The sequence below is a fragment of the Barbus barbus genome (assembly GCF_936440315.1).
Source record: "Barbus barbus genome assembly, chromosome: 24".
NCBI lineage: Eukaryota > Metazoa > Chordata > Actinopteri > Cypriniformes > Cyprinidae > Barbus > Barbus barbus.
The window spans coordinates 7,105,389-7,132,544 of record NC_136752.1 but is presented as its reverse complement, the minus strand read 5'-3'; the positions used below and the strand labels follow the sequence as shown (position 1 = coordinate 7,132,544).

Below are 27,156 nucleotides of genomic sequence, written 5' to 3'. Positions count from 1 at the left end.
TTCAAATATTCATAGAGAGAGAGAGAGTATTTTTATTTTTTTAGGAGTCATTCAAGGCTGTGTTTGTTTGATCAAAATTACAGTAAAAATAGTAATATTATAAAATATTACTTTGATAACTATTCTCTAAATTACATATTTTAAAATGCAATCTATTCTTGTGAATCTGATTTTTCAGCATCATTACGCCAGTCTTTAGTGTCACATGATCCTTCAGAAATCACTCTAATATGCTGAAAAAAAAAATGGTTGTGATGCTTAATACTTTTGTGGAAATCATATTTTTATAAGTAGGAAGTTCAAAATAACTTTTTTTTTTTTTTTTGCCATTTGCTATTTGAGTTATAAATGTTTTGTAACAGTGTAAAAATCTTTAGTCGCTTTTGAATTATTGCATTTAATAAAAAGATACCAAAAACACATGTCAAGCTAAATATGACAAAAGCAAGGCTTTAAATGATAAACCAATAGACTTAAAAAAAAAAAAAAAAACCTGATACTTGTCATGGCTGCAGTCAGACGAGGATAGGAGTGTGGATCTAAATGCAGCTTAGAGTTTATTTAGTTAAAATAACAAAGATGACAACAAGGAATCCAACTGAAGAAAACAAACGCAACAGCAAAGACAATAACCACCAATGAACAGCAGTTGAGTGGGGTTTAAATACACAGACCAAACCAAACTAGAAACAGGTGGGGAACATAATTAGCAACTATGGCAAACAATGAAAACATACTAGAAATCACCTGAAATCGTATATACTTCTCTACTATATAGTATAATGTTTGAAAATGTGTAAATACTTATATAAAATAAGTACATGCTCGAGATTAGAGAGTTTTGGATGCAGCCAAGAAATAAACATGAAGCTTGTGAAAGAAGAAAAGTCCTCAAATATGAACAGCATGTGACAGTAGTAAAGCTTTATGGTATTTTTTTGTGTTGATTCATATTATTAATAAAATGTGAAATGTAATTAAGATGTTAAAAGAAATATATTTTTGTTAGTGACTGCATATATAGCAATTGAATTATGTGTTACTGTCCCTTTAAGGTCACTTTACAAGAAATGTTCCATCCTCTAATAAGTAAACGAGTTGCATAAAATCAGTAAGTGGATTAATAAAACTGTCCACATGCTGACAATGCTTCTCTGTCCCATCTTTAGCCTGTCAAAACCTATTTTGTCAGTCAGATATGGGAGGTAAAGACAGGGTGTTTGACTTTCCTCAGTATTTTTCACATCTCTCCAGCAGTTGTGTGAGGCTCCCTGTGTTGTGTTCTCTGATGGGAGCACTTTGAAAAGAGACATCAAAAGGCTTTTAGATGCTGGTGCATGTGGGGCAGTCCTTCTGTTGTCAACCATCTCCATTTAAACATGGAGGAAGTGGACTGACTGTGTGTGTGTGTGTGTGTGTGCGTATGAGTGAGAAAGGTCAGGTGGGATTACCAAAGCTGTGGTCTCTGCCTCAATCCTGATATCTGGCACAAACCTCCTTAAGTCTTCCATATGACTGTCACCTTTGAATGCTGGACGGTGAGGTGCGGTCTGGAATTTATAAACAGTGTCTACCAAAATATTACCTGCCTCCCAGAAGACTGATTATACAAATCTTTCATTTTAATGCAGCATAAATAGATTTGTTAGGATGCGTGTAATTATTTAGTTTATTTAAATTCACTGTAGTTTTACCTTTTACAAATCTTTCATTCCATCTGCCTCTGCCTGAGAGCAAACGCGACAATACAATCTCATTTGTATGTCTCCATATAACCATATAATCTGCTTGTGCCCCACAGAGATTTATCAAAAAATCGTATTATCTGAAATTATATGAAATTGATCATTCATACAATAGTTACATTTAAGGTCAAAGATTTACTTGTCAATAAATCCTCAACATTACAACATTCCGCATTATGGTACTTTCTGACAATGTTTTCATAAATCCTATTTTTGATAGAAATGTTATTTATATTTATTTATTTAGTATTGTAGAAGGATTCAAATAATCTAAATCATCTATCATGTTGGTTGTTATTGTGGTGTTAACAATTCAGTTTTTCCCACCACTGAACGTAATAATAGTTTTTGTTTTTGTTTTGTTTTGTTTTGTTTTGTTTTGTTTTGTTTTGTTTTGTTTTGTTTTAATTCATCAAATTCAGACTTTAGGTAAATCCGTCAAATACGTGAATCAGTCGTTCATACGTTTTTTGATTTAATATTGAAAGTAGAAAAATTCGAAAATGGCTCCAGAAAATTAATTCAGCTAAAATTTAAATTTTTCCCTCACGGGTAGAAAAATTGAATAACTTGAATATTCGATTTCTACACGTGGGCGGGAATTAAACGCCCCTTTCTGCTGATTGGTCAGCCAAAGATCATACCGTGCGTCATCAGTTCTTCCGCAGTTTTCACGCAGCAGAATAATAGTCCTCCGCTGCTGCAGTTGTAAGGATTCTTAATGCATTTATTGCAACTACATTTCATCTTTTTTCATCAAACAGACTAATGAATAGCTTGACACAACAAGTGGTTCTTAAAGTGATAGGGGGTCCGTGAAATAATTTGCTATAGCCTACCGTATTGGTTATATATTTCCCCTTGATGGGGGAAAAATCCAAGTGAACATCAATCAGTACTAAATATTAATTTAAACTGCTTTAATTATGACTGCTGCTTATTTCCTGTGCACTTCAATACTGGTCTGCGCATGACTGCAGTCGTGTCTGTCTGCTTATTGAGTAATTATTTAACCCATCGCAATTTATTGGAACTGTGTGAACTAGAGTAACTACTCACCTTAATGTTGTTCTAAAGGCTTATTACTTTTTTTCAAAACACACACAAAACGTGTCCTGCTCACACTTGCCAATTTAATGGCAGAGAATGGTGACTTTAGATTTTTTTTGTTTGTTTGTTTTTTAGTTTTTTTCATATCTGTCTTAAAATATCCTATGCATCTCGTGGCATATATTCCAAGCGTTCTGAAGATATACTGTGGTGAGAAACAAACCAAAATAGCAAGTTATTACATTTTATGAAAATCTTGCAATGCAGTCCTGTGTGCGAGCACATATCCGTTTGAGACATCAATTATAATCAATTTTAATAAAACACAAGACTGCATTATAAAACTCTAACAGTAGGCTAGCTATCTGTTGTTATCCGGTTGTCAGTCAGAATGACTGGTCTTGCGTGAATGTTATAGTCCTATATATACCCAAGCCAATTTATTATTCTTTCCTTTTTGTCATAGTGTTTAAAATATTTATTTTGAAACAAATTCATTAATGAATTACTTAACTAAACAAACAGACTTACTGGATGAGCAGGGTAGGCTATGATAGCCATCATATCATACCCTGCCATGCCCAGTTGATGCAAAGAATAGAATTTATTAAGCCCTGTCTCTGCCTGTATGAGTTGTGTCGAGCTATTCATTAATCCGTACAACTGCAGTAACGGAGGACTATTATTCTGCTTCGCAGAACTGCGGAAGAACTACAGCACGGTTTGATCTTCGGCTGATCAATCAGCAGAAAGGGGCGTTTAATTCCTGCCCACATGTAGAAATCGAATATTCAAGCTGTTTATTCATTTTTCTATCCTTGAATGAAAAATTAAGCTTAATTCTTGTCTTTTGTTTTTTGGGAGGGGGTTAAAAAATGGAAAAGGAGCCGTTTTCTCATTTTTCTACTTTCAATATTAGATCAAAAAACGAATGAACGAGTGATACATGGATTTTTTTTTTCATTTATTTATTTATTTAAAAATATTTTTTACCCCTTTTTGCACAGATCAAACTCAGTTCCGCACAGCAGAATAATGCCCTATTTCATTAATATCATATTGCACGTTAAAGTTTCAATTCAGTTTACTAAACTTTTTTTTTTTTCAAAGACAAAAACTTTATTCTTTTAAGGTTTATATTTGTATTACACTTCTCTCTGGAATACTTGATTTTGATTGGTCAGTGACATTCAGCTGTAAATTATTTCTGAATGGTGAGATTTCCAATCTGTAATGTTTATATATATAAAATATACATTGTATAAAAAATAATTACCAGGTGACAGTATAGTACACTGTTAGGTTCACTCATCATGTTTTTATTAATAAACTTATAAACATTCTGCAAAGCAAAAGTGGGTGTCATTCACATAATACTTAAATGCATTAATAATAAGGCAGTTGTTTAGACAACAAACTGACCATTACAGTAGTGTGCTATAAATGTGTGCTATATTAAAACGCTACAACAATAAAAAACAAACATGCTTATGTGTTTCAACAAGTTCCTGTTAGCAAACAGTGTTTATGAGGTTTTGTTATGTCATAGCTAATGCTAATGTTTAACATCTGAAAAAAAGCTCCTCCATCTCCTCTGCTGCATATTAACATTTTTGAAAGAATATTTTGTATGTGTGTGTTTATTTGGATCAGGCTTTTCAGTGTTGAGCAGAATGAGCATTAATAGTTACAGTATTTTCTCCACCAAAACGTTTAGTAAATATGGATGTCCATGTTTGTCCATACAAGTATGTCCATACAAGATGGCGCTGCTGTGTTCGGACGCCGTTCGGGTCGCTCCGCTGAGATTTTGCTTCAACTTTCTTTTTTACTTACTTTTACTTTCGCTTTTTACACATTTCACGTCGGCACTGATCACCTACAACATAGAAACACTTTTGGACATTGGAAACCGCTACACCAGCCTGCTTCAGGACACTTTATCCACGAATCCTGCGTGGCCTCTGGAGATTCTTCGGAACGCGGAGAAAAACAATACCCCCCCGAGGCGACGGATCAAGAAACACCGCGGGAAGCACGCTGGAATTCGAGTCAGACTCAGGAAAAGGGCTCACAGTCCTCCTCTTCCAAGCATTCTCTTCGCTAATGTCCAATCCTTGGAGAATAAGATGGACGATCTTAGAGCCAGGATTAGTTTCCAATGGGACATAAGGGACTGTAACATCCTTTGTTTGTCAGAAACGTGGCTTTCGTCCTCGGTCCCGGACACTGCTGTAATGCCGAGTGATAAATTCTCTGTCTTTTGGACGGACAGAACAGCAGAGGCCGGTAAATCCAGGGGTGGAGGAGTATGTTTCATGATCAACAAGAAATGGTGTGATCCCAGGAATATCTCCATTCTGTCACGTTCCTGCTCGCCTCATCTGGAACATCTTTCTGTTATTTGCCGCCCATTTTATCTGCCCCGGGAGTTTTCATCGATCATTGTTACTGCTGTGTACATTCCACCACAGGCGGACACCGGCTTGGCTTTGTCTAAACTTCACGATGTGCTCAGCGGCTACATTAACAAAAATCCTGACGCTGCCTTCATCTTCGCGGGGGACAAAGCCAACCTCAGACAGGTCATGCCGAACTTCCATCAACACGTATCCTGTCCAACTAGAGGACCAAACACACTGGATCATTGCTACACTCAGTTCAAGGATGCCTACAAAGCCCGCTCACTACCAGCTTTTGGCAAATCGGACCATGCCGCCATTTTTCTAACACCGGGATACAAACAAAGGCTCGTTCAGGAACCTCCGGTGCAGAGAGTAGTGACGCGCTGGTCCTCCCACTCAGAGACTATGCTGCAGGCGAAGCTTGATGACGTCGACTGGGACATGTTCCGGGCGAGTTCTTCTGACGTCAGCGAGTTCACGGATGTAGCATTAAGCTTCGTAAACACGCTAACCGAGCAAGCTACAGAAACAATAACGATAAGGAAATTCTCCAATCAGAAACCGTGGGTGGACAGAACAATCCGTGCCGCGGTTAACACACGCACTGCCGCTTACAATGAGGCTCTTCTGTCTGGGAATACGAGCGAGTACAAAGCATCGTGCTATGCTCTCCGTCGTGCAGTAAGAGCCGCTAAACACAGATACAGAGAGAGAATTGAGTCTCATTTCCAGCTCAATGACTCTCGACGGATGTGGCAGGGACTGAGGACCATCTGTGACTTCGGAAACAAATCCTCCGCGGAGGTGAGAGCAGATCCGTTGCTGGCCGACGAGTTAAACATCTTCTACGGCCGCTTCGATGGCAACGGCGGCGGCGCGTATCTGCCGACCAGCGCGTCAGGAAGCAGCGGGCAGAGCAGCGATGATCCTGTAATCACCATGTCGGAGGATGAGGTTTGGAGGGCGCTAAAGAGAGTGAACGTCAGGAAAGCAGCCGGACCTGATGGGATAACCGGCCGTGTTCTGAGGTCCTGCGCCGATCAGCTCGCTGGTTTGTTCACGTCTATCTTTAATGAGTCCCTTGCTACCGCCGTGGTTCCCACTTCATTCAAAAAATCCATTATTATCCCTGTGCCAAAGAACAATAAACCCTCTTGCCTGAATGACTATCGCCCGGTTGCCCTCACATCTATAGTCATGAAGGTTTTTGAGAGACTCGTAAAGAGCCACATTTGCTCCTCCATCCCTGATACTCTGGACCCTCTTCAGTTTGCCTATCGCCCAAACAGATCCACGGACGATGCCATTTCTCACGTTCTCCACTCTTCCCTCACACACATGGACAGCAACAATGGGAATTATGTAAGGCTGCTATTCATTGACTATAGCTCAGCTTTCAACACTATAGTCCCCATCAAGCTGGCATCTAAACTCACAGACCTCGGCCTAAACTCCTCACTCTGTGACTGGATTCAAGACTTCCTCACCGGCAGACCTCAAGTGGTGAAAGTTGGCCAGTTCACCTCAAACTCCATCACTCTGAACATAGGAGCCCCACAGGGCTGTGTCCTGAGTCCCCTGCTCTACTCTCTCTACACGCATGACTGCGTGTCCTCTCACAGCTCCACATCTATTGTCAAATTCGCTGATGATACTGTGGTTCTGGGCCTCATCTCCAACAACGATGAGACCGCATACTTGGATGAGGTAGAGAGACTCACATCTTGGTGCCAGGACAACTGTCTCTCTCTGAATGTGAGCAAAACTAAAGAGCTGATCATGGACTTTAGGAAGAGACAGCAGCAGCCCTACACTCCTCTTATGATCAGTGGGACCCCTGTGGAGAGGGTGAGTAGCTTCAAGTACCTCGGTGTAAACATCTCCGAGAACCCTGACTTGGACTACACACATCCAAACACAGGTCAAGAAAGCCAGGCAAAGACTGTACCATCTGCGACAGCTGAGGAAATTCAGGGTCTCACCAGCAATCCTGAAAACTTTCTATTCAGGGACCATAGAAAGTGTATTGACTCAGTGCATCTCAGTGTGGTATGGAAACAGCTCCAATCAGGACTGCAAAGCACTACAGAGAGTTGTGCGCTTAGCTGAGCGCATCTCAGGGTCTGCTCTCCCCTCTCTGCAGGACATCTACCTCAAACGCTGCAAAAATAGAGCTTTTAAAATCTTCAAGGACTCAAATCACCCTGGTAACCGATTATTCACTTTGCTTCCATCTGGTAAGCGCTTCCGTAGCCTGATGGCAAAAACTGAGAGACTTAGGAGGAGCTTCTTCCTCCAGGCCATCAGGCTCCTAAACTCTAACTCTGTGTCATAACATCACTTGACTCCATGTAAATATCACCATATCAATAAGCTATTCATAATTTTTCTCTACCTCATATTGCTGCTATTTAAATACCCTGTACAACTTTTTTGCACATTATTTTTGCACATTCCTCTTATTACTATTTAAGTCAACAACATACTGACCCGCACATTTATATTTATATTTTTTATCTTATCTTTTATTTTATTCTTTTATTTTATTTTTTCTACTTTTCTTCTCTTAATATTTGTATACTTTATAATTGCACTGTCCTTGGAGCGGACCTGACTTACATTTCACTGCTGGTTATACTCTGTATAATTGTGTATGTGACAAATAAAACTCTTGAATCTTGAATCTTGAATGTCCTTGTCCTTCATGTATGACTGACTTTTTTTCCTTTTGAGGCAAAAAAAAAATATATAAAGTACAAAAGTTAATCTGGAGGAACAGCTTTCCTTGAATTGTCCTTTATCTTTTTAAATAAGGAGGTCAGAGTGCTATGAATCACTGTACTGTTCAGAAAAATAAATAAATAAAAACACAATAACAACTGTACCCTACAATCAGAATAACATGGGAATAGGCAATGCACTTCAACTCTTAAACACCACACTGTAAAAAAATAATTGAGCCAACTTAAAATTTTAAGGCAACCAGATTCAGCAGATTTTTGAGTTCTCATGTCAGTCTCACCTTACTCAGTTCCAAATTTCAGCACATGTTGCTTTGAGATTCTGTCACAATGTCATATTGGCATCAGCATAAAGTTTGGTCCACTTTGCAGCTTATTATGGAAAGAACCAACCAAATTGACAGGAAGAAACGGACTGACTGGTTTGGAAATCACTTCACAATGTTAGAGGGTTAAAAATTATCATAAAAAATATGCGACTGTTGTGGTGGAAGAAACCATAATTAACACCATAAGAATACATTTAAATAAATTTTACAGCATTTATGTCCCTTTATTAAAGGAATACTCTACCCAAAAAAAGTAAATTCTGTCATACTACACACATAGTTTCAAACCTGTATGATTTTCTGTTTTCTGTGGAACATAAAAGATTTTGTGAAGAATGTTGGAAAGCACAGTTTAATTTCCCAATGACTTCCACTGTATTTTTTTCCTCCGGATAATTGAAGTCAGTGGGAACCAAAAATATCTTGTTTGTGTTCCACTGAAAACAGAATGTCATGCAGGTTTGGAATGACACGAGGGTGACCAAATTTTGACAGATTTTTTTATTTTATTTTTTTTCCCGAGTGGACCTTTTTTTCGAGTGTATACCTTTAATGTTAATACAGTCACAACTGTTGATTGTTGAAGTTAGCTCAGATATATTCAATTTTAAGAACGGATATAACTTTAGAATCTGTTAGGAACTACTAGCTATTGGCAAATTTAAAAAGCCCATGGAAGAAATAACATTGTTTCAAGGTGTCAGTGTACATTTTGACAACAGTTTATCGATTGAAATGAAGTCTGTGAAAGTGTTGTACAGTTGTTGGTGGCAGTTGTATAGAGGGCTGAGGATTTGATATGTGTGTGTGTGTGTGTGTGTGTGTCTGTTTTGCAGGCGGCCTGTATTCCTGTGCTGCTGAGTAACGGATGGGAGCTGCCCTTCTCAGAGGTCATTGACTGGAGTAAAGCTGCCATCATTGGAGATGAGAGATTATTACTGCAGGTACACACACACATACATTCGCATCCGACTATCAGTGTACTATCCCCCCCAAGACACTAACAAACACAGTCTTCTTTATAATAATGTAATCGTACAGTAATGGGACCACATTACTGTGTAATCTGTTTTAAACCATCATTCTTCTTAACAGCAGACACACATTTTTTTTCTAAAATGACCACTCACGGCACAGAGCTTTAATTAAAAGCTGATCAAATTCTCATGAGGGGAAAAAAAGAAGCAATGAATCCCAGGAGGTTGTAAGAGTGGTTTTTAAAAAAATGATATCACACTTTTCCCCAAGCTCTTAATAAAGCCAATTCACTATTTCCCCAAATTACAGAAGGGGAAATTAATCTCCATTTGCAGAGACAACTGATATTTTCATATTTTAGCATGACGTAATTAGTTGTTTTCTAAGGGTTTTTTTTTTTTTTTATGTCCGACTTTTATCATTTTGCTGGTGGCATCGAATGCAGTAATGAATGACAAGGCTCTCTCTCTTTCATACACACATTTCACCAATAACTGCAATATTTCATTAACCAATTAATTACATAGTGTAGGGCAAATATTTCTAAAATTTTTGCAGGGAGCCATGGCAGAGCAGGGGCCTCAGTGGCCGTGGCAGGACAGACCGCAAGTTCAGGAACGGCCTCCGTGGCCATGACAGGACAGACCGTGAGTTCAGGAACGGCATCCGTGACCGTGACCGTGACCGGACAGACCGTGAGTTCAGGAACGGCCTCTGTGGCCGTGACAGGACAGACCGCGAGTTCAGGAACGGCCTCCGTGGCCATGACAGGACAGACCGTGAGTTCAGGAACGGCCTCCATGACCGTGACCGGACAGACCATGAGTTCAGGAACGGCCTCTGTGGCCGTGACAGGACAGGCAGTGAGTTGAGGAAGGGCATCCGTGGCCATGACAGGACAGACCGTGAGTTCAGGAACGGCCACTGTGGCCGTGACAGGACAGACCGTGAGTTCAGGAACGGCCTCTGTGACTGTGACCGGACAGACCGTGAGTTCAGGAACGGCCTCTGTGACCGTGACCGGACAGACCGTGAGTTCAGGAACGGCCTCTGTGACCGTGATAGGACAGACCGTGAGTTCATGAGTGGGCACCACCACCTCGGGAGGTTCTGCAGCGGAAGCCACCACCTCTGGTGGTTCTGCAGCAGACGCCACCTCCTCAGGAGGCACTGGAGCAGACTCGTGGACAGGAGAGGCCTCAGGAGTACAGTGTGCAGCCCACACGCACAAAATGGCGACCGCCATTACAGGAAGGGCATTAGAGGGTGGCAGGACCTGACGTGAGCAGACTCCGGCTTGGCAGGACCTGACGTGAGCAGACTCTAGAACGGCGGCCATTTGCTGAAGAGACTCTTGAGTGGCAGCCATTTTACAACGGAGCTCTTGAATGGCAGCCATGTTGTAAAAAATCTCTTGAGTAGCCAGCATGACGTGAGCAGGCCCTGGGGTAGCAGACATGATGTTAGCAGGCCTTGGCATAGCAGACATGACGCAGGCTCTGGCGTAGCAGGTGTGACATAAGTATGTTCTGGAGTAGCAGGTGTGATGTTAGCAGGCTCTGGAGTAGCAAATACAGTAGGATAGTGGTGTTCCTCACCCGCAATCCCCACAGTGTACGATCAGCCCGACAACAGCAGAGCCTGATCAATATATTTAGCCAGAGTCCAGTGAGGGGTGTGACGTGGCATTAACTCAGATATTTCCTTTGTGAGGCCAAAACAGAAAATGTCCTTAAGTGCCACATCATTAAAATCCACTAAACGGCACAAAGAACAGAAATCCTCCACATAATCCTCAATGGAAGTATTCCCCTGGCATAGTCCAAGGAGGGCAACTGCTGGGTTCATGGTAGCAGTCGTGTATTCTGTAATGATTCCACTGAAGGCGAGCTTAGTGATGAACCCAAGTGCAGTTTATTGACAAACGTGAAATTCAAAATCCAAACAAAGACTTGACTTGAACAGACTTGGCATGGCATGACCAGACTAGACTCACCGACAGCAGGTTACAACATTTATACAAGACAAAGAAACAAAGCCAAGGACATGGCTACTTAAAGCAAACAGTGAGGGTCACATGGCATGAAACAACCAATGAACACATGACACAATGAACAAGAGAACCAATCAGAACATGACACATAGAACAGAGCAACCAATAGCAAGGAAACATGAGGGCAAGGGAAGCATTACACAAACAGGAACTGAGACTAACCTTTAATATAAAAGACATGAAAACAAGAACATGAAACAAAACCCAAAACAGACCTTACACAGAGTTGATTTTGAGGAAAATCGAGTTAAAGTTTTCTGAAGATTCCAAAGCAAAATCACCAAGCAACGTTGCATATTTTCCTCCAATTCTTTTCTTAATTACTATATTATTAATCACAATATAGATATTTTTATTGTATCTTTGTCATTAAAAATAAGAACAAATATGCAAATAAACAGTAGTTTAATCAAGAGCAGCGAGTGCTTCTGTCTTTTCTTTTAATGTTTGATTAACATAGAGACAGATCTATATTAAGACCTTCTGTAATGCATGGATCAAATATAATGTTTCACATAAGATATTCCCCCAACCATTAACTAAACATTCATATAAGACATAACAGATTATGTTTGTGTGAATCTCGCCGAGACATATTTTGCAATAATCTACTTTATAGGGAGGTCATTGAGAATTCGATATGAATATTCACAAAGCTGGAATGTTGTGGTCAACAATAGACCAAAAGCTTGTTGTGAGAAGCAGCAGTCGTCCAGAAGTGAGCAGAGAAAAAGGTAGCCTACTCCTGTCAGAAAACATACAAAAAAACGATCATTTTAGATGTTTGATTAGTATTAGGAGCATTGGGATCGCTAGAAGAGGGCTTAATGAACAAATTCATTAAGTTCACAAACAGACATTTTCACTTTTTTTTGTCTGTAGCTCAAAATTAGACCGTGTGCATTCCGACTCATTTTGCCAGCAGGGGTCACATATTATAAAGAGACCTTTTTAAAATTGAATAATTGACCTTTATATTTTCATTGTGCTAAAGTCAGTTATTGAAATATTATTGTTTGAAGTCAACTGTGTATCTTTTTTTCTGTTAGATTTTTAAACCTTCTAAATAGATTTTTTTTTCTTTTTCTTTTTTTTTAGTAATACTGTTAAAAAATAATTCTGTAAAATGTGATATATAATATGATCATTTATCATGGTTCCTTACCCAAAAGAAATAAAACAAATGTTAATATAAAAAGTTGGTCGATGCGTTAAAGTATGTTGTGTCAAAATTTTAAAGCCCTGTTAATTCCCTGAACCCAAGTTTGAAAAAACTTTTCTTAATGACATGAAAAGTTATGTTGGATTTCTTTTAATATGTGAAGTTTATTAATGGTTGTTTTGTGTTCTGTCTCTTTGACATATTAGTGTTCAAATGCCACCACAGTTTCGAAGCTGAATAAACACTTTTACTCTGGAGAGAACTGAGAAAATGTCATGACTGTGAGGCTTAAACTACATTGTAGGACCTGTAGGCAACTTTAAAGCACACAAATGAAAATATGCTACACACTATATTAATAGTTTGTCTGTCATATTTTAGATCCAATTGTTTTATTAATCGTTGTTTATTGAGAGAGTCCAACTCCTGCATTACTTGTACAAACTCCTGCATTGCTTGTTTATCTTGATAAAATACTAAACATATTAGGAAAATTGTGGAAAACTCTATCATTAGAGACAGCTCAAAGGTTAGACTGTAGCGTAAACTACTAATAACCACTGAAACATCCTGGAAAACACAAACATAAAGTACATCTGAACACAGACACATGCTTTTTTCTCCCTCTCTCTCTCTCTCTCTCTCTCAGGTTCCATCTATCACCAGGTCTGTGGGTTCAGACAGAATCCTGGCACTGCGGCAGCAGACTCAGTTCCTGTGGGACGCCTACTTCTCCTCCGTCACAAAGATAGTCTTAACCACATTAGAGGTTAGTCCTCACTTAAAGTATAGAGAGATGTGCTGCGTCCAAATGAGTCATGCTAGGGGAAATGTGTGAATGAGGGACTGCCAGCTGCTTGATGTCATTTGTATTGTGAGTGTGTGTGTGTGTGTGTGTGTGTGTGTGTGTTTGTTTGTTTGTTTTTTTTTGCACTTAAAGGGACGATTCGCCCAAAATTAAATTAAATGGAAACACCATTATCTTTTACTCTCTATTATGTCATTCCAAAAAATGTATGATTTTCACAAAATTAGATATTCTAATGACATAATTTTAGTTTTTGTGTGAAATAACCATAAAAACAATTTTAGAAAAATAATAGTGTTTACACCAGTGGACAATGATGTTATGTTTATTTTAGGTGTGCACTTCTGTTTTGTGAACATAATTGCAGTGCACACTCTAAGTAGAGAGGATTTTGATTGTCTGGAAAAGAATCGCTCTGACAGTCATTCCAACGATAGCTAAATGTATTTTTTTTTTAAAAGTCCTAAAAATTTAATTTTTAAATATTACTTTTTCACGTTTACTTTTTTCGACAACTGATTTTGTCATCACTCCCGAATACAGTGAGATCCAAAAGTCTGCAACCCCTATTGAAAATGCAATTATATTACCATTATTTTAGTATTACGTATTTGTTCTCCAGATTTCTCCATACAATCTCTAGTTTGGCATTTGTCAATTATATACAAATGTATAGACTACCCATAAAGAAGAAGACGTTAGCTTACTTTTAAAACGAGTAGACTACTAATAAATAATATACTTTATAATATACTTTAAAATGATATACTTGTGTGTAAACTGAATATAATTGTCACGCCCATGGACTGTCTTTGTGTGTTTTTCTCCCCATGTGCTCCCGTGACCTAGTTTCTCCCTCTCATTGAGCGTCTCATTTGATTCATCTGTGTTCCGTTCATTACCCCTCGTTAAGCCCTATATTTATAGTGTTGTTTGCCCCTTGATTCCTTTGTCTGGTGTTATATGTCTACATTGATGTGCTACGTGTGTCTTCTTGCTGCCTTGTGTTACCCGTTTCCTTGGATATTAAAGACTGTGATTCACATTTTCCTCGTCTCCGCATTCCTTGCTCCTCACAGTAGACATCGTGACAGAGCACCGGACCAACAAACAGTTTTTCTCCGGACCGACAAACAGTCTCCTCCGTTTTTGTTTCCGTTGTTCGTTCAATGCCCCCCCCCCCCCTCCCTTTAGTTCCCTATGGATCCCTTAGACCGCTTCTCCCGTCTAGGATATCTCCTACTCCTGCTGGAGCAGAGGAAGAGATCACTCGAGGACCATACCAGACTGTTTCTGGAAATCGCCCATCTTACCAGCTACCTGGACGACAAAGTTTGTGTTTTATGTCGCCAGCCTGAACCCGTGTACAGAGCACCATCGTCTGAAGATGGCCCTCTAGCGGATTTTGCCGCTTTTGTGGAGTGGATACTGGCGAGAAAAGAGTTCCACTCTGGATCCAGAGCCAGGCCCTCCATCACCTCTCCAAAACCGACGAGCCATTGCTGCACGGAGCGACAGTGCTGAGGATTGCCGTGTAGCCAGAACTGCTAATGACATCAGACCAGGTGCAAGAGCCAGCTACAATGAGGGAAAGAGCCGTGGGCAGCGAAAGTGTGGAGAGGAGCTCCACCCACTGCGCCATTGCTGAGGGTGAGCTTTTTGAGGAACTGGGACTGTGGAACGCAGAAGGGGATCCTGACTCGGACTTGTATGCTGACCTGCCCCATCTCCTCCCTCCATCGTCGGAGCACTCTGTCAGTCCTGTTTCCTCGTCCAGCCCTGAAAGAGACTCTGTTCCCAAGTCAAGAGATGGCTCTAGCCCCAGCCCAGAGAGGGGTCCTGTTTTTGAATTAGGAATTTTGAATTTAAGTCCAACACAGAGAGGACTTCCATTCCCAAGTTCGGCCCAGGGAGGGATTCTGCTCCTGTTTGCAGCCCTGAGAGCCCGGAGTCTCAAAAATGGCCACCCACCCTACCGCTCCTGCCTCCTCCATCGCTGTTATCTGGCAGCCCCTCTGCTCACCCTCAGCCCACCATCTGTTCAGTGTGAGCACTGCGGGTCTCCATCGTCGGTGTGGCTGGAGAATCCCTTGTCTCCACCTCCAGCCTCTGAACCCCGGTCTCCGCCTTGGCCCATCAACCCAGTGGCTCCACCATGGCTCCTAGCTCCCTCCTCTCTGCCGTGGCCCATCAGTCCACTGGTTCCGCCGGGCTCCCTCGTCCCTCTGGCTCTACCTTGGTCTGTCGTCGTCCATCCATCACCTTGTGACTCCACTTCTCTGGCTGCGCCTCGTCCCTCCAGCTCCATCAGGCTCCTCCATCCCTTCGGCTCCACCGTGGCCTGCAGGATCCTCCCCATCGATCATCGGTTCTCCATCTCCGCCTCGGGCTCCTCCACCACCTGCTCTGCCCCTGTCGGTCGGCCCCCTGGAGTCGTCAGCCCTTCCTCCACCATGGCTCCTCCCTCCGTCGGCTCCATTGTGGGTTGCCGTTATAGCTGTGGCCTGGGTCCTACTTGTCTCCTCCTGCTCCAAGTCTCTCCTGTCTCCTCCCTGGGTCCTCCTTCCATCGTCTCCACCTAGAACTCTGTCTGCCGGCCCCCTCCCAGGTGCCCGTCCTCCTCCCGAGCCTCCTCCCAAGTTCCCACCCGTCCCTCCCGATGTTGTTTCTACGGCGCGAGGACGTGCCTTCCCCGAGGGGGGTGATATGTCACGCCCATGGACTGTCTGTGTGTGTTTTTCTCCCTATGTGCTCCCCGTGACTTTGTTTCTCCCTCTCGTTGAGTGTCTCATTTGATTCACCTATTAAGCCCTTTATTTATAGTGTTATCTGCCCCTTGATTCCTTTGTCCGGTGTTATATGTCTACATTGATTTGCTACGTGTGCCTCCTGCCTGCCCTGTATCACCCCTTTGATTGGATATTAAAGGGGTCATATGACGTTGCTAAAAAGAATATTATTTTGTGTATTTGGTGTAATGCAATGTGTTTCTGCACTTTAAGGTTCAAAATACACATTATTTTCCACATACTGTACATTATTGTTGCTCCTCTATGCTTGACCTTTCTGAAACGCATCGATTTTTACAAAGCTCATCGTTCTGAGAAGCGAGGCATGCTCTGATTGGCCGAATACCTCAAGTGTGAGCCGCAAATGTCAAAAAGAGAGAGAGAGAGAGAGAGAGAGAGAGAGACTGCCTGAATGACTGAACGCGTCCTCCATCAGATTAAGTCATATATTCATGAAACAAATTAGTTTGAGATGTCCTAAGAGTAATGTTGTCGTAATATCCTAATATCTTTTCAGTGTTTAAGGGTAACGTACTCCCTCATGACTGGTGTCAGTGCTATAAAGTGAAGTATCAGCTTCAGCTTTTCTCCTAACACAGTCTCATCCCAACTCGTCACATATTGACGCTTGGTTTTGGCGTCGCTTTTTGACGCTCAAGGTACCCCTTTCGCGTCACTTTTCGACGTGAAGGGAAGGTAATTTTTTTAAATAGGAAACACTTAGCGTATATTAATCATTTTTAAATAAATTATGCCAGTACTTGCATCTGCCTCCTATATCTTACGTTTTCTTCACAGATGGTAGGTTTAGGGGCAGGGGTTGGGTAAGTCACTATTTTGACTGTTTACATTCAAAAATCACACCTCTACATATATGCAATAATGGCAACCTTATTATGACGATAAAATTCCCAATAGCGCGTTAGCATATCGACGCCGAAAAATTACGCTTCCCTTCACGTCGAAAAGTGACGCTAAAGGGGTACCTTGAGCGTCAAAAAGCGACGCCAAAACCAAAGCGTCAATATGTGATGACTTGGGATGAGACCGGGTTGTTTCTCCTGTCGTTTATCCCAGCGTTTACCCCTTACGTCACTAGCTCCGCCCTTACACCATTACTCGAGACCGGAAGAGTTGTTTTGAGGGGGAGGGGAGGTTAACATTTTTGATTAAAGATTATGAGGGCACATGAATTAAAAAAAAAAATTATGAAGTGCACGGACAAATTATTTATAATAAACACTACAGTGTTCCATCAAAAAAAAGAATTGTCAATTTTGATTTCATGCCGACTTTAAAGACTGTAATTCGCATTTTCCTTGTCTCTGCGTTCCTTGCTCCTCACAGTAGACATCATGACAATAATGATTTCAGATACAATAAATAAATAAATAAAAATGACAGTCATTCGTCAAGGTATAATATAGAACACACTAATTGGGGGGTTTTTTTTCAATAAAAGGAGCCAGCTAATTGCATGGTAATTTTAATTAAATTAAAATTTATTCTATTTAAGTTTATTTTAAATGCATTTTGTGCCACATTTAAGTAAGACTTAAAGCTACACATTACACTTAGTGGGGCATAACACACACAGTTTCACCCAATCTCATGTTAATCTTAAATACCTATAGGCCCGGTTTCATAAACAGGGTTTAGCCTAAACCAGGATTAGGCCATTGTTCAATTAAGACATTTTAGTAATTTTTATAAATGTGCCTTAGAAAAAACATTACTGGTGTGTATCTTGAGACAAAACAAAGGCACTGATATATTTTAAGATCAGTCAGTGCAAATGTCTTTCAGTTGAAACAGCTCAGACTTTCATTTTAATCTAGGACTAGGCTTAAGTCTTGTCTGTGAAACCGGGGGATAGAGTAGTGCTGCATCCTTCATATCTCCAACAAGTCTTTAGTTTTATCATATTCATAAAAGAAAGATACAGCTTTACGATTCTTTCCAAAAAAAAGCCGAGCTCCTGGAGGCGTGCCGTGGGCGGAGCTAAAGAGTGATAACTTAACGCCGATCACCAGCAAAACACATTTGATGCCGTTGCACTTGCCGTTATCATGAACGGGATCTTTTATAGCTGGGACTGCTCCATCTTTCAGTATCAAACGATGTGCAAATCTAGTGTCGAACTGGGCCTTGTTTATAAAATGTTTGTCAACAAACACACTTGAGAAACTCCATTGCTGCCCCAGTAAATCAAACTGCATCCACTGTTTATGTAACGCTAGGTTCTTCGGGAAGCTGAACAAGGTTATCTTTTACTCACAACCAAAAACACACTTCTTTAGAGACATTCTTCCCGAGCGAGTCCCGTGCAGTGCAGCCGAATGAAACGCGTTGATGGGTGTGCTCTCGCTCCAGTCGATGTGTGCATGGGTGCGTTCTTCCGGGAGAAATGCCCATATAAGGAGTTCCACCGTCTCCGAAACTTGTATGAACCCAGAAGTGAGATTTTTGGCACAGAAATACTCTGTTATACGTCCAAATTGTTTTTTGAAACTTTGTCCATGCTTAGCATGAGAATGCAACTCTTTAACAGTACATAGTACATAATAAAAACATCTTTCAAACCATGTTTTTATATGTATCTTTGGTAACACTTTAGAATAGGGAACACTTGTTAACTATTAACTACAACGTTTCCCTCAATGAACTCCTAATTTGCTGCTTATTAATAGTTAGTAAGGTAGTTGTTAAATTTAGGTATTGGGTAGGATTAGGGATGTAGAATAAGGTCATGTAGAATAAGGCATTAATATGTGCTTAATTACTACTAATAAATGGCTAATATTCTATCAATATGCATGCTAATTAGCAACTAGTTAAGAGACCCTAAAATAGTGTTACCGTATCTTTATATGTAATTTCATAATTCTGCTGTCTTTGAAATGTGGTTAAAGTGTATTGCCAAATAGTAAACTAAAATGTAGTCTTATAACTTGCATGTCATGTATTTAAACCTATGTTTAGTGATGAAATTGCAATTTAGTGCATTTTTAAATATATTACATAAATTATGACATACAAATAAAATTATAATCAAGTACTTTACATGTGCATTTATGTGAAACAGTCATGAAAGCGTAACCTCTTTATACACTTAATTGGCATTTTATTTCATTAATATTATATTATCTGCAAGTACAGTTTTTAAGTACACTACAAGTGCACATGCAATACAATAAAGCACACTTCTTTTTCATAATAAAAAGGCATTGTAAGTTCATGTATTGTTATTTTCTGATATAAGCATAATTTTATGATGAAATTAAAATGTGAGGCGTCATACCTCTTCTATAAAATCCTGCTGGAGTTCCACTCAGTATCGTCCTTCATCATAGTCCATATAGGTCATTTGTATAGTTAATGTTGATCATGTGTTTTCTTCTTGGCATATGCTTTGTTTTGTCTCTATTTCTCTCACACACTCACTCATTTCTTGTTCTCTCCATCTCTCTCCCTCTCTGACATCTTCTATTTTCTTCAAAAGCTTTCATCATGAGTTGCTGTCACACATAAGAAGATGATACCTGCCATGATCAAACGCACTTGGTCTTTTCCAGACCTCTCCAACACACATAAAAATGCAGACGGATTTACACAAACATTCCCTCACTCCCTCACACGTCTCTTTGAGAAGTTTCTCCCAGGGTACAGGCCAACCTTGGTCAGCTAGATGGAATGGAAACTTTGTGCCGGTTTCTGTATCTCTTCATCTCAGGAAGGTGTTGGACAAGTCTTTTAATAACAGGTCCAGACTGAGAACTGCCAGACGTCATAGCCAGAAATATGACTGACTATAAATGTGTTCACAAAACAGACAGAGTAGAGCAGTATTTCTGCCAACGTCACCAATATCATCACAGTGATCAGAAACAGAGATACCGCTGTAATTTCTAAAACTGTGTAAAGCAGTAAAGCAGCGGGACTCAACTGGTTTTGCTTTAAAACCCAGATTTTACACTAGACATTAAACAATTACCCAAAACAGTAAAATTACTGTCCTGAAAATTACCATGAAAAAAAATAACATTACATGCAAATTGAATTTAAATTTTTATTTGATTCGTGTCCCCAACTATTGAGGCCCAGGATTCCCACTTAATTAAATGAAGAAAATTAATAAAAAAAATAAATAATAATAATTATATATATATATTGTCACGTGTTGATTTGTTTAGTTCCTGTTTGTCCTTGTTTGGTTGGTTCCTGTCATTAGTTAATCATCGTTTATTCCATTCACCTGTTTTGTATTAATCATCTCGTTTGTTCCTTTGTTCCAGTCCCTTTATAAGTCCTCAGTTCTCCTTTAGTCTTTGTCTTGGTTTAATGTTTATAATGGTATAGTGTGTTGATGCCTATTAAAACTCCTTTTCATCCACTCCTTGTCGTGCGCCTACCTCTACAACCACAAAACCGTTACAGAAACCAAGACCATAACCGAAGATTTAGATCGCAGAGCACTTTGCAGTCCTGGCCCGCCTCTCCGTCGTCTCCGCTGGTTCCGTCCTGCTCTCTGTCGTCTCCACTGGTTCCGTCCAGCTCTCCGCCGTCTCCACAGGTTCCATCCAGCTACACGCTTCCAGAGCGCCCCCAAGAGTCCGCGCTTCCAGAGTGCCCACCAGAGCCTTCTCCTCCTGAACTGCTCCCATAGGGGAACTTCCCCAAGAAAATTGGGGGGGGGGGGTCCCCTGATCCGCCATGGCTCCCGGAATCCCCTGATCTGCCCTGGCCTCCCGAGTCCCCTGATCCGCCATGGCTCCCGGAGTCCTCTGATCTGCCCTGGCCTCCCGAGTCCCCTGATCTGCCATGGCTCCCGGAATCCCCTGATCCACCCTGGCCTCCTGAGTCTCCTGATTCGCCCTGGAGGCTTCTCTTGTCTCCTCCCTGTCCTGGCCCTGCTCCAGCCTCCAGGACGCCTGCCCCCTACCGGGAGGGGGGGGGGGGCAATATCTATCACATGTTGATTTTGTTTAGTTCCTGTTTGTCCTTATTTGGTTGGTTCCTGTCATTAGTTAATCATCGTTTATTCCATTCACCTGTTTTGTATTAATCATCTCGTTTGTTCCTTTGTTCCAGTCCCTTTATAAGTCCTCATTTCTCCCTTAGTCTTTGTCTTGGTTTAATATTTATAATGGTACAGTGTGTTGATGCATATTAAAACTCCTTTTCGTCCACTCCTTGTCATGTCCCTACCTCTACAACCACAAAACCATTACATATATATATATAAAACGTGTGAATTCAAAAATAAAAAAACTATTTAAATAAATACCACTTTCTAGATTAAATTTTACATAGTAAGTTTATTTACAATGTTTATAAATGTAACAATATTCCATGTTCATGTTTATAATGTAACAATAAATAATAAATAGTTTTTTCCTTAAATTGCCTTTAAAAAGCATTGGCCAGTTAAATATAAATATACATTTATATATATAAAGTTGATTTTACTTCAATTAACCTTTTGTGGAATTATTTGTATTTTTAGTGAACTATAATAATCCTGCATGAAATGCAATATAATATAGTGAACTATAATAACCATATATATATATTGCATTGCATGGAGGTTATTATAGTTCACTAAAAAATAAACAAATAAAGCCACAAAAAGTTACTTGAAGTAAAATCAACTTTAACTGAAATAAAATATTTTAAAAAAAAAAATATTTATTTCAGATAGTTGCCAAAGCAACATTTCTCAATTTTATTTTCAGATGTATTTAAACAACCATATTACTAAACGAAAATATAAAAATAAAACATTAATTCAGTATTGTCTCGTATTGTATCGCATATCTTGTCAGTGTCTGCACTTGCTTGGCCATTTTTAGTGATAAACAGGAAAGTGGGTCCAAGCGCCAGCTGAAGACAGTGTAAAGAAATAATCTTTAAGAGAAGCAGTCTATCAGCGGAAGTTAAAAACAGTTCGTAAGTGTATTTACTTGTCTTAGTGTATAGCGCATTTGCCGTTGCTAGGAAACGCTTTGTTTACTGTGTTGAGAGTTGCTGAAATCGCGTTTGGTCTCGTATTGTATCGCATATCTTGTCAGTGTCTGCACTTGCTTGGCCATTTTTAGTGATAAACAGGAAAGTGGGTCCAAGCGCCAGCTGAAGACAGTGTAAAGAAATAATCTTTAAGAGAAGCAGTCTATCAGCGGAAATTAAAAACAGTTCGTAAGTGTATTTACTTGTCTTAGTGTATAGCGCATTTGCCGTTGCTAGGAAACGCTTTGTTTACTGTGTTGAGAGTTGCTGAAATCGCGTTTGGTCTCGTATTGTATCGCATATCTTGTCAGTGTCTGCACTTGCTTGGCCATTTTTAGTGATAAACAGGAAAGTGGGTCCAAGCGCCAGCTGAAGACAGTGTAAAGAAATAATCTTTAAGAGAAGCAGTCTATCAGCGGAAGTTAAAAACAGTTCGTAAGTGTATTTACTTGTCTTAGTGTATAGCGCATTTGCCGTTGCTAGGAAACGCTTTGTTTACTGTGTTGAGAGTTGCTGAAATCGCGTTTGGTCTCGTATTGTATCGCATATCTTGTCAGTGTCTGCACTTGCTTGGCCATTTTTAGTGATAAACAGGAAAGTGGGTCCAAGCACCAGCTGAAGACAGTGTAAAGAAATAATCTTTAAGAGAAGCAGTCTATCAGCGGAAGTTAAAAACAGTTCGTAAGTGTATTTACTTGTCTTAGTGTATAGCGCATTTGCCGTTGCTAGGAAACGCTTTGCTTACTGTGTTGAGAGTTGCTGAAATCGCGTTTGGTCTCGTATTGTATCGCATATCTTGTCAGTGTCTGCACTTGCTTGGCCATTTTTAGTGATAAACAGGAAAGTGGGTCCAAGCGCCAGCTGAAGACAGTGTAAAGAAATAATCTTTAAGAGAAGCAGTCTATCAGCGGAAGTTAAAAACAGTTCGTAAGTGTATTTACTTGTCTTAGTGTATAGCGCATTTGCCGTTGCTAGGAAACGCTTTGTTTACTGTGTTGAGAGTTGCTGAAATCGCGTTTGGTCTCGTATTGTATCGCATATCTTGTCAGTGTCTGCACTTGCTTGGCCATTTTTAGTGATAAACAGGAAAGTGGGTCCAAGCGCCAGCTGAAGACAGTGTAAAGAAATAATCTTTAAGAGAAGCAGTCTATCAGCGGAAGTTAAAAACAGTTCGTAAGTGTATTTACTTGTCTTAGTGTATAGCGCATTTGCCGTTGCTAGGAAACGCTTTGTTTACTGTGTTGAGAGTTGCTGAAATCGCATTTGGTCTCGTATTGTATCGCATATCTTGTCAGTGTCTGCACTTGCTTGGCCATTTTTAGTGATAAACAGGAAAGTGGGTCCAGCTGAATTGTAATAGTGATTTGTTTGACGGGTATAAAAAAAAGGTTATTATACCGCGGCAGCGGTCGCGGCAGCCCTCGTGTAAAGCCCTCCTCGTGTGAAGACCGAAGAGTGTAAAGACCATCGACTCTACCGTGCGACTCCACCGGACAGGGACATCGGAAGAGGACATAAGTATCGATTTTTAATTATCATCATTCCTACTACTTGTTTCACTTCTGTTTCAGTTTATATAGCCTATTCTTACTATGTGTTTCCAGATCACTACCATCACTACCACTCGCAAACCACGCATCACACACTGTAGACGGCGCAATCCTATCAACCTGCGCACTTTGCCTATGTCTGCTAATACATTATTTTCTTTTTCTATTGGTCTCTGGAATTGTCAGTCTGCTGTCAACAAAGCTGATTTCATTACTTCCATTACTAGTCATTCAACGTTAAACCTCTTGGCCCTGACAGAGACCTGGATCAAACCAGAGGACAATGTTACACCTGCAGCACTCTCCAATAATTTCTCCTTTTCCCACACCCCCCGTTTGACTGGAAGAGGTGGAGGTACTGGTCTGCTCATCTCTAATAATTGGACATTTACTCCTTTACCATCTCTGAGTATCAACAACTCTTTTGAATCACATTCGGTTACTATTACCTACCCTCTAAAAATCCATTTTGTAGTTGTTTATCGTCCTCCAGGATCACTAGGTAATTTTGTGGAAGAATTAGATTTATTGCTCTCAACCTTTCCTCAGGATGGTACTCCCTTTGTCTTACTTGGAGACTTCAACATCCACCTAGATAAACCTCAGGCTGCAGACTTCCACACTCTGCTTGCGTCTTTTGATCTCAAGAGAGTGCTAACTACGGCTACTCACAAATCAGGGAACCAACTGGACCTTATTTACACACGGCACTGCTCCACTGATAATGTGCTGGTTACTCCACTGCACACCTCAGATCACTTCCTCCTTACTCTTAACCTCAACATGATTCCTGACACATCACATATCCCTCCACATGTCAATTTTCGACGTAACTTGCGTTCACTCTCACCCTCCCGGCTATCTGCTATGGTTTCATCTTCGCTTCCTCCCCATAAACAGTTATCCTCTCTTGATGCTAACAGTGCTACTGATACTTTCTGTTCCACTCTGACGTCTTGTTTAGATACTTTCTGCCCCTTTTCATCCAAGCCAGCCCGTAGTACCCCTTCTGCCCCTTGGCTATCTGATGTTCTCCAAAAACATCGTTCTAAACTCAGGGCTGCAGAAAGGGTATGGCGCAAATCACAAAATCCTACTGACCTTAATTTATATCGATCACTCCTCTCTGGCTTCTCTGCTTATGTTTCCACTGCTAAAAGGACATACTATCATGACAAAATTAACAACTTACCTAACTCTCGCATGCTATTTAAAACATTTTCCTCCCTCCTTTGTCCTCCTCCTCCCCCTCCTTCATCATCTCTAACAGCTGATGACTTTGCCACATTCTTCATTAATAAAATTACAAACCTCACTGCACAATTTTCCACACCACAATCTATCAAACATATCTTACCAGCAAACATACACTCGTTCACATCCTTCTCTCCACTCTCTGAGGCAGAAGTCTCTAAACTCATCCTTTCCAGTCATCCTACTACCTGTCCGCTTGATCCTATTCCATCTCATCTCCTTCAAGCCATTTCACCTGCAGTCGTACCTGCACTCACTCACATCGTTAACACATCCCTTCACACTGGAATTTTTCCCTCTGCATTTAAACAGGCTCGTATAACTCCACTTCTTAAAAAACCCACTCTTAACCCAACTCTTTTTGGGAACTATAGACCGGTTTCCCTTCTTCCTTTCATTGCAAAAACACTTGAACGAGTTGTGTTCAACCAAGTCTCTGTCTTTCTCACACAGAACAACCTCCTGGACAGTAACCAATCTGGCTTCAGAAGTGGACATTCGACCGAAACTGCCTTGCTTTCTGTTGTTGAAGCCCTAAGACTTGCAAGAGCGGCTGACAAATCTTCATTACTCATCTTGCTAGATTTGTCTGCTGCTTTTGATACAGTCAACCATCAGATCCTCTTGTCAACCCTATTGAGAAAGGGCTTCTCAGGAACCGCACTCCAGTGGTTTGAGTCTTACCTCTCTGATAGGTCCTTCAAAGTATCTTGGAGAGGTGAGGTATCCAAGTCGCAACATCTAGCTACTGGGGTGCCTCAGGGCTCAGTTCTTGGACCACTTCTCTTTTCTGTCTACATGGCATCACTAGGTTCTGTCATTCAGAAACATGGCTTTTCATATCACTGCTATGCTGATGACACTCAACTCTACCTCTCATTCCATCCTGATGATCCGACGATAGCTGCTCGCATCTCAGCGTGTCTATCAGACATTTCTTGCTGGATGATGGACCATCACCTTCAACTCAACCTAGCTAAGACAGAACTGCTTGTAATTTCAGCTAACCCATCGCTTCATCACAATCTCAGCTTCCAGTTAGGCTCATCTACCATAACTCCTTCAAAAACAGCCAGAAACCTTGGAGTTGTGATTGATGATAAGCTGAATTTCTCAGACCACATTGTTAAAACTGCCCGGTCCTGCAGATTTGCATTATATAATATTAAGAAGATCAGGCCCTTTCTCTCGGAACATGCAACGCAACTCCTTGTTCAGGCTCTTGTTCTGTCCAGACTTGACTATTGCAATGCTCTCTTGGCAGGTCTTCCAGCCAATTCTATTAAACCTCTACAATTAATCCAAAATGCCGCTGCAAGATTAATCTTTAATGAGCCGAAAAGAACGCACGTCACGCCTCTGTTCATCAATTTGCACTGGCTACCAATAGCTGCTCGCATTAAATTCAAGGCATTAATGTTAGCCTACAGAACCACCACTGGCTCTGCACCCCTTTACTTAAATTCTTTACTTCAGACTTATGTGCCCTCTAGAAGCTTGCGTTCTTCAAGTGAACAACGAATTATTGTACCATCCCAAAAACACAGAAAAACACTTTCAAGGACTTTTTCATTAACTGTTCCCATCTGGTGGAATGACCTGCCCAACTCGATCCGAGCAGCCGAATCCTTACCCATCTTCAAGAAACGGCTAAAAACTCATCTGTTCCATCTTTACTTGACCCTCTAACTCTAGCACTATCTATTCTAATTGTATTTTATCTATGTCTTTTTATTAAAAAATAACAACAATAATAATAATAATTATCTGTACTGCGTTAGGCTAACCAAGACTTGTAATAGCACTTGCACGTTGTTGCTCTTTTGTTGGTTTTGATTGCTTCTTATGTCCTCATTTGTAAGTCGCTTTGGATAAAAGCGTCTGCTAAATGACTAAATAAATAAAATAAATAAATAAATTCAAAATATGAATAAAAACCAAAACGGTATCCCAAATACTGTAGTAATTTTAGAACTATTAATTAAATTTTAGTTTCTGGAAATCGAGTCATATTCGTATGATTAATGGATATTAATCAAAACGTCCAACTTATACCTTATTAACGATACTGTAACGTGGAGGCTGAGTCGTTAAGATCCATGTGCAGCTTTATTAAATCACCAAACAGGTCGTACAGGCTTAAATCACACTCCAGTGCCAGGATCAACGTAGATAAGGCAGAATCATCAAATTCAGGCTAGTAGTCAGGGCAGGCGGCAGACAGATAACAAAACAGGTTAACAAGGCTGGCAGGGTCAGATAGGGCAGGCAGAGTTCGCTCAGCAA

General features: G+C 40.5%; 2 protein-coding genes across 2 annotated transcripts in view; one reads left to right on the top strand and one right to left on the bottom strand.

Moving 5' to 3' along the window:
* LOC306843651 (exostosin-1-like) overlaps nucleotides 1–27,156 on the top strand; it is a gene marked incomplete at its 5' end in the record, with an annotated part of 289,444 nt that overhangs the window by 216,008 nt on the left and 46,280 nt on the right. Inside the window, 2 exons of the mRNA XM_079375244.1 lie at nucleotides 9,107–9,214; nucleotides 13,113–13,232. Coding sequence (XP_079231370.1) covers nucleotides 9,107–9,214; nucleotides 13,113–13,232 — 228 coding nt within the window. The remainder of the gene's footprint in view (nucleotides 1–9,106; nucleotides 9,215–13,112; nucleotides 13,233–27,156) is intronic.
* Nucleotides 9,475–19,698, bottom strand: LOC306843652 (uncharacterized protein). Its single transcript, XM_079375245.1, has 2 exons — nucleotides 19,362–19,698; nucleotides 9,475–12,046 (listed from the first exon to the last, which is right to left on the bottom strand). The coding sequence occupies exon 2, from the start codon at nucleotides 10,735–10,737 to the stop codon at nucleotides 9,733–9,735; it is 1,005 nt and encodes a 334-aa protein (XP_079231371.1). The 5' UTR covers nucleotides 10,738–12,046; nucleotides 19,362–19,698; the 3' UTR covers nucleotides 9,475–9,732.

Coding starts and splice junctions, on each gene's coding strand:
- LOC306843652 (XM_079375245.1), bottom strand. CDS start 10,737: ATGTCTGCTATGCCAAGGCCTGCTAACATCATGTCTGCTACCCCAGGG.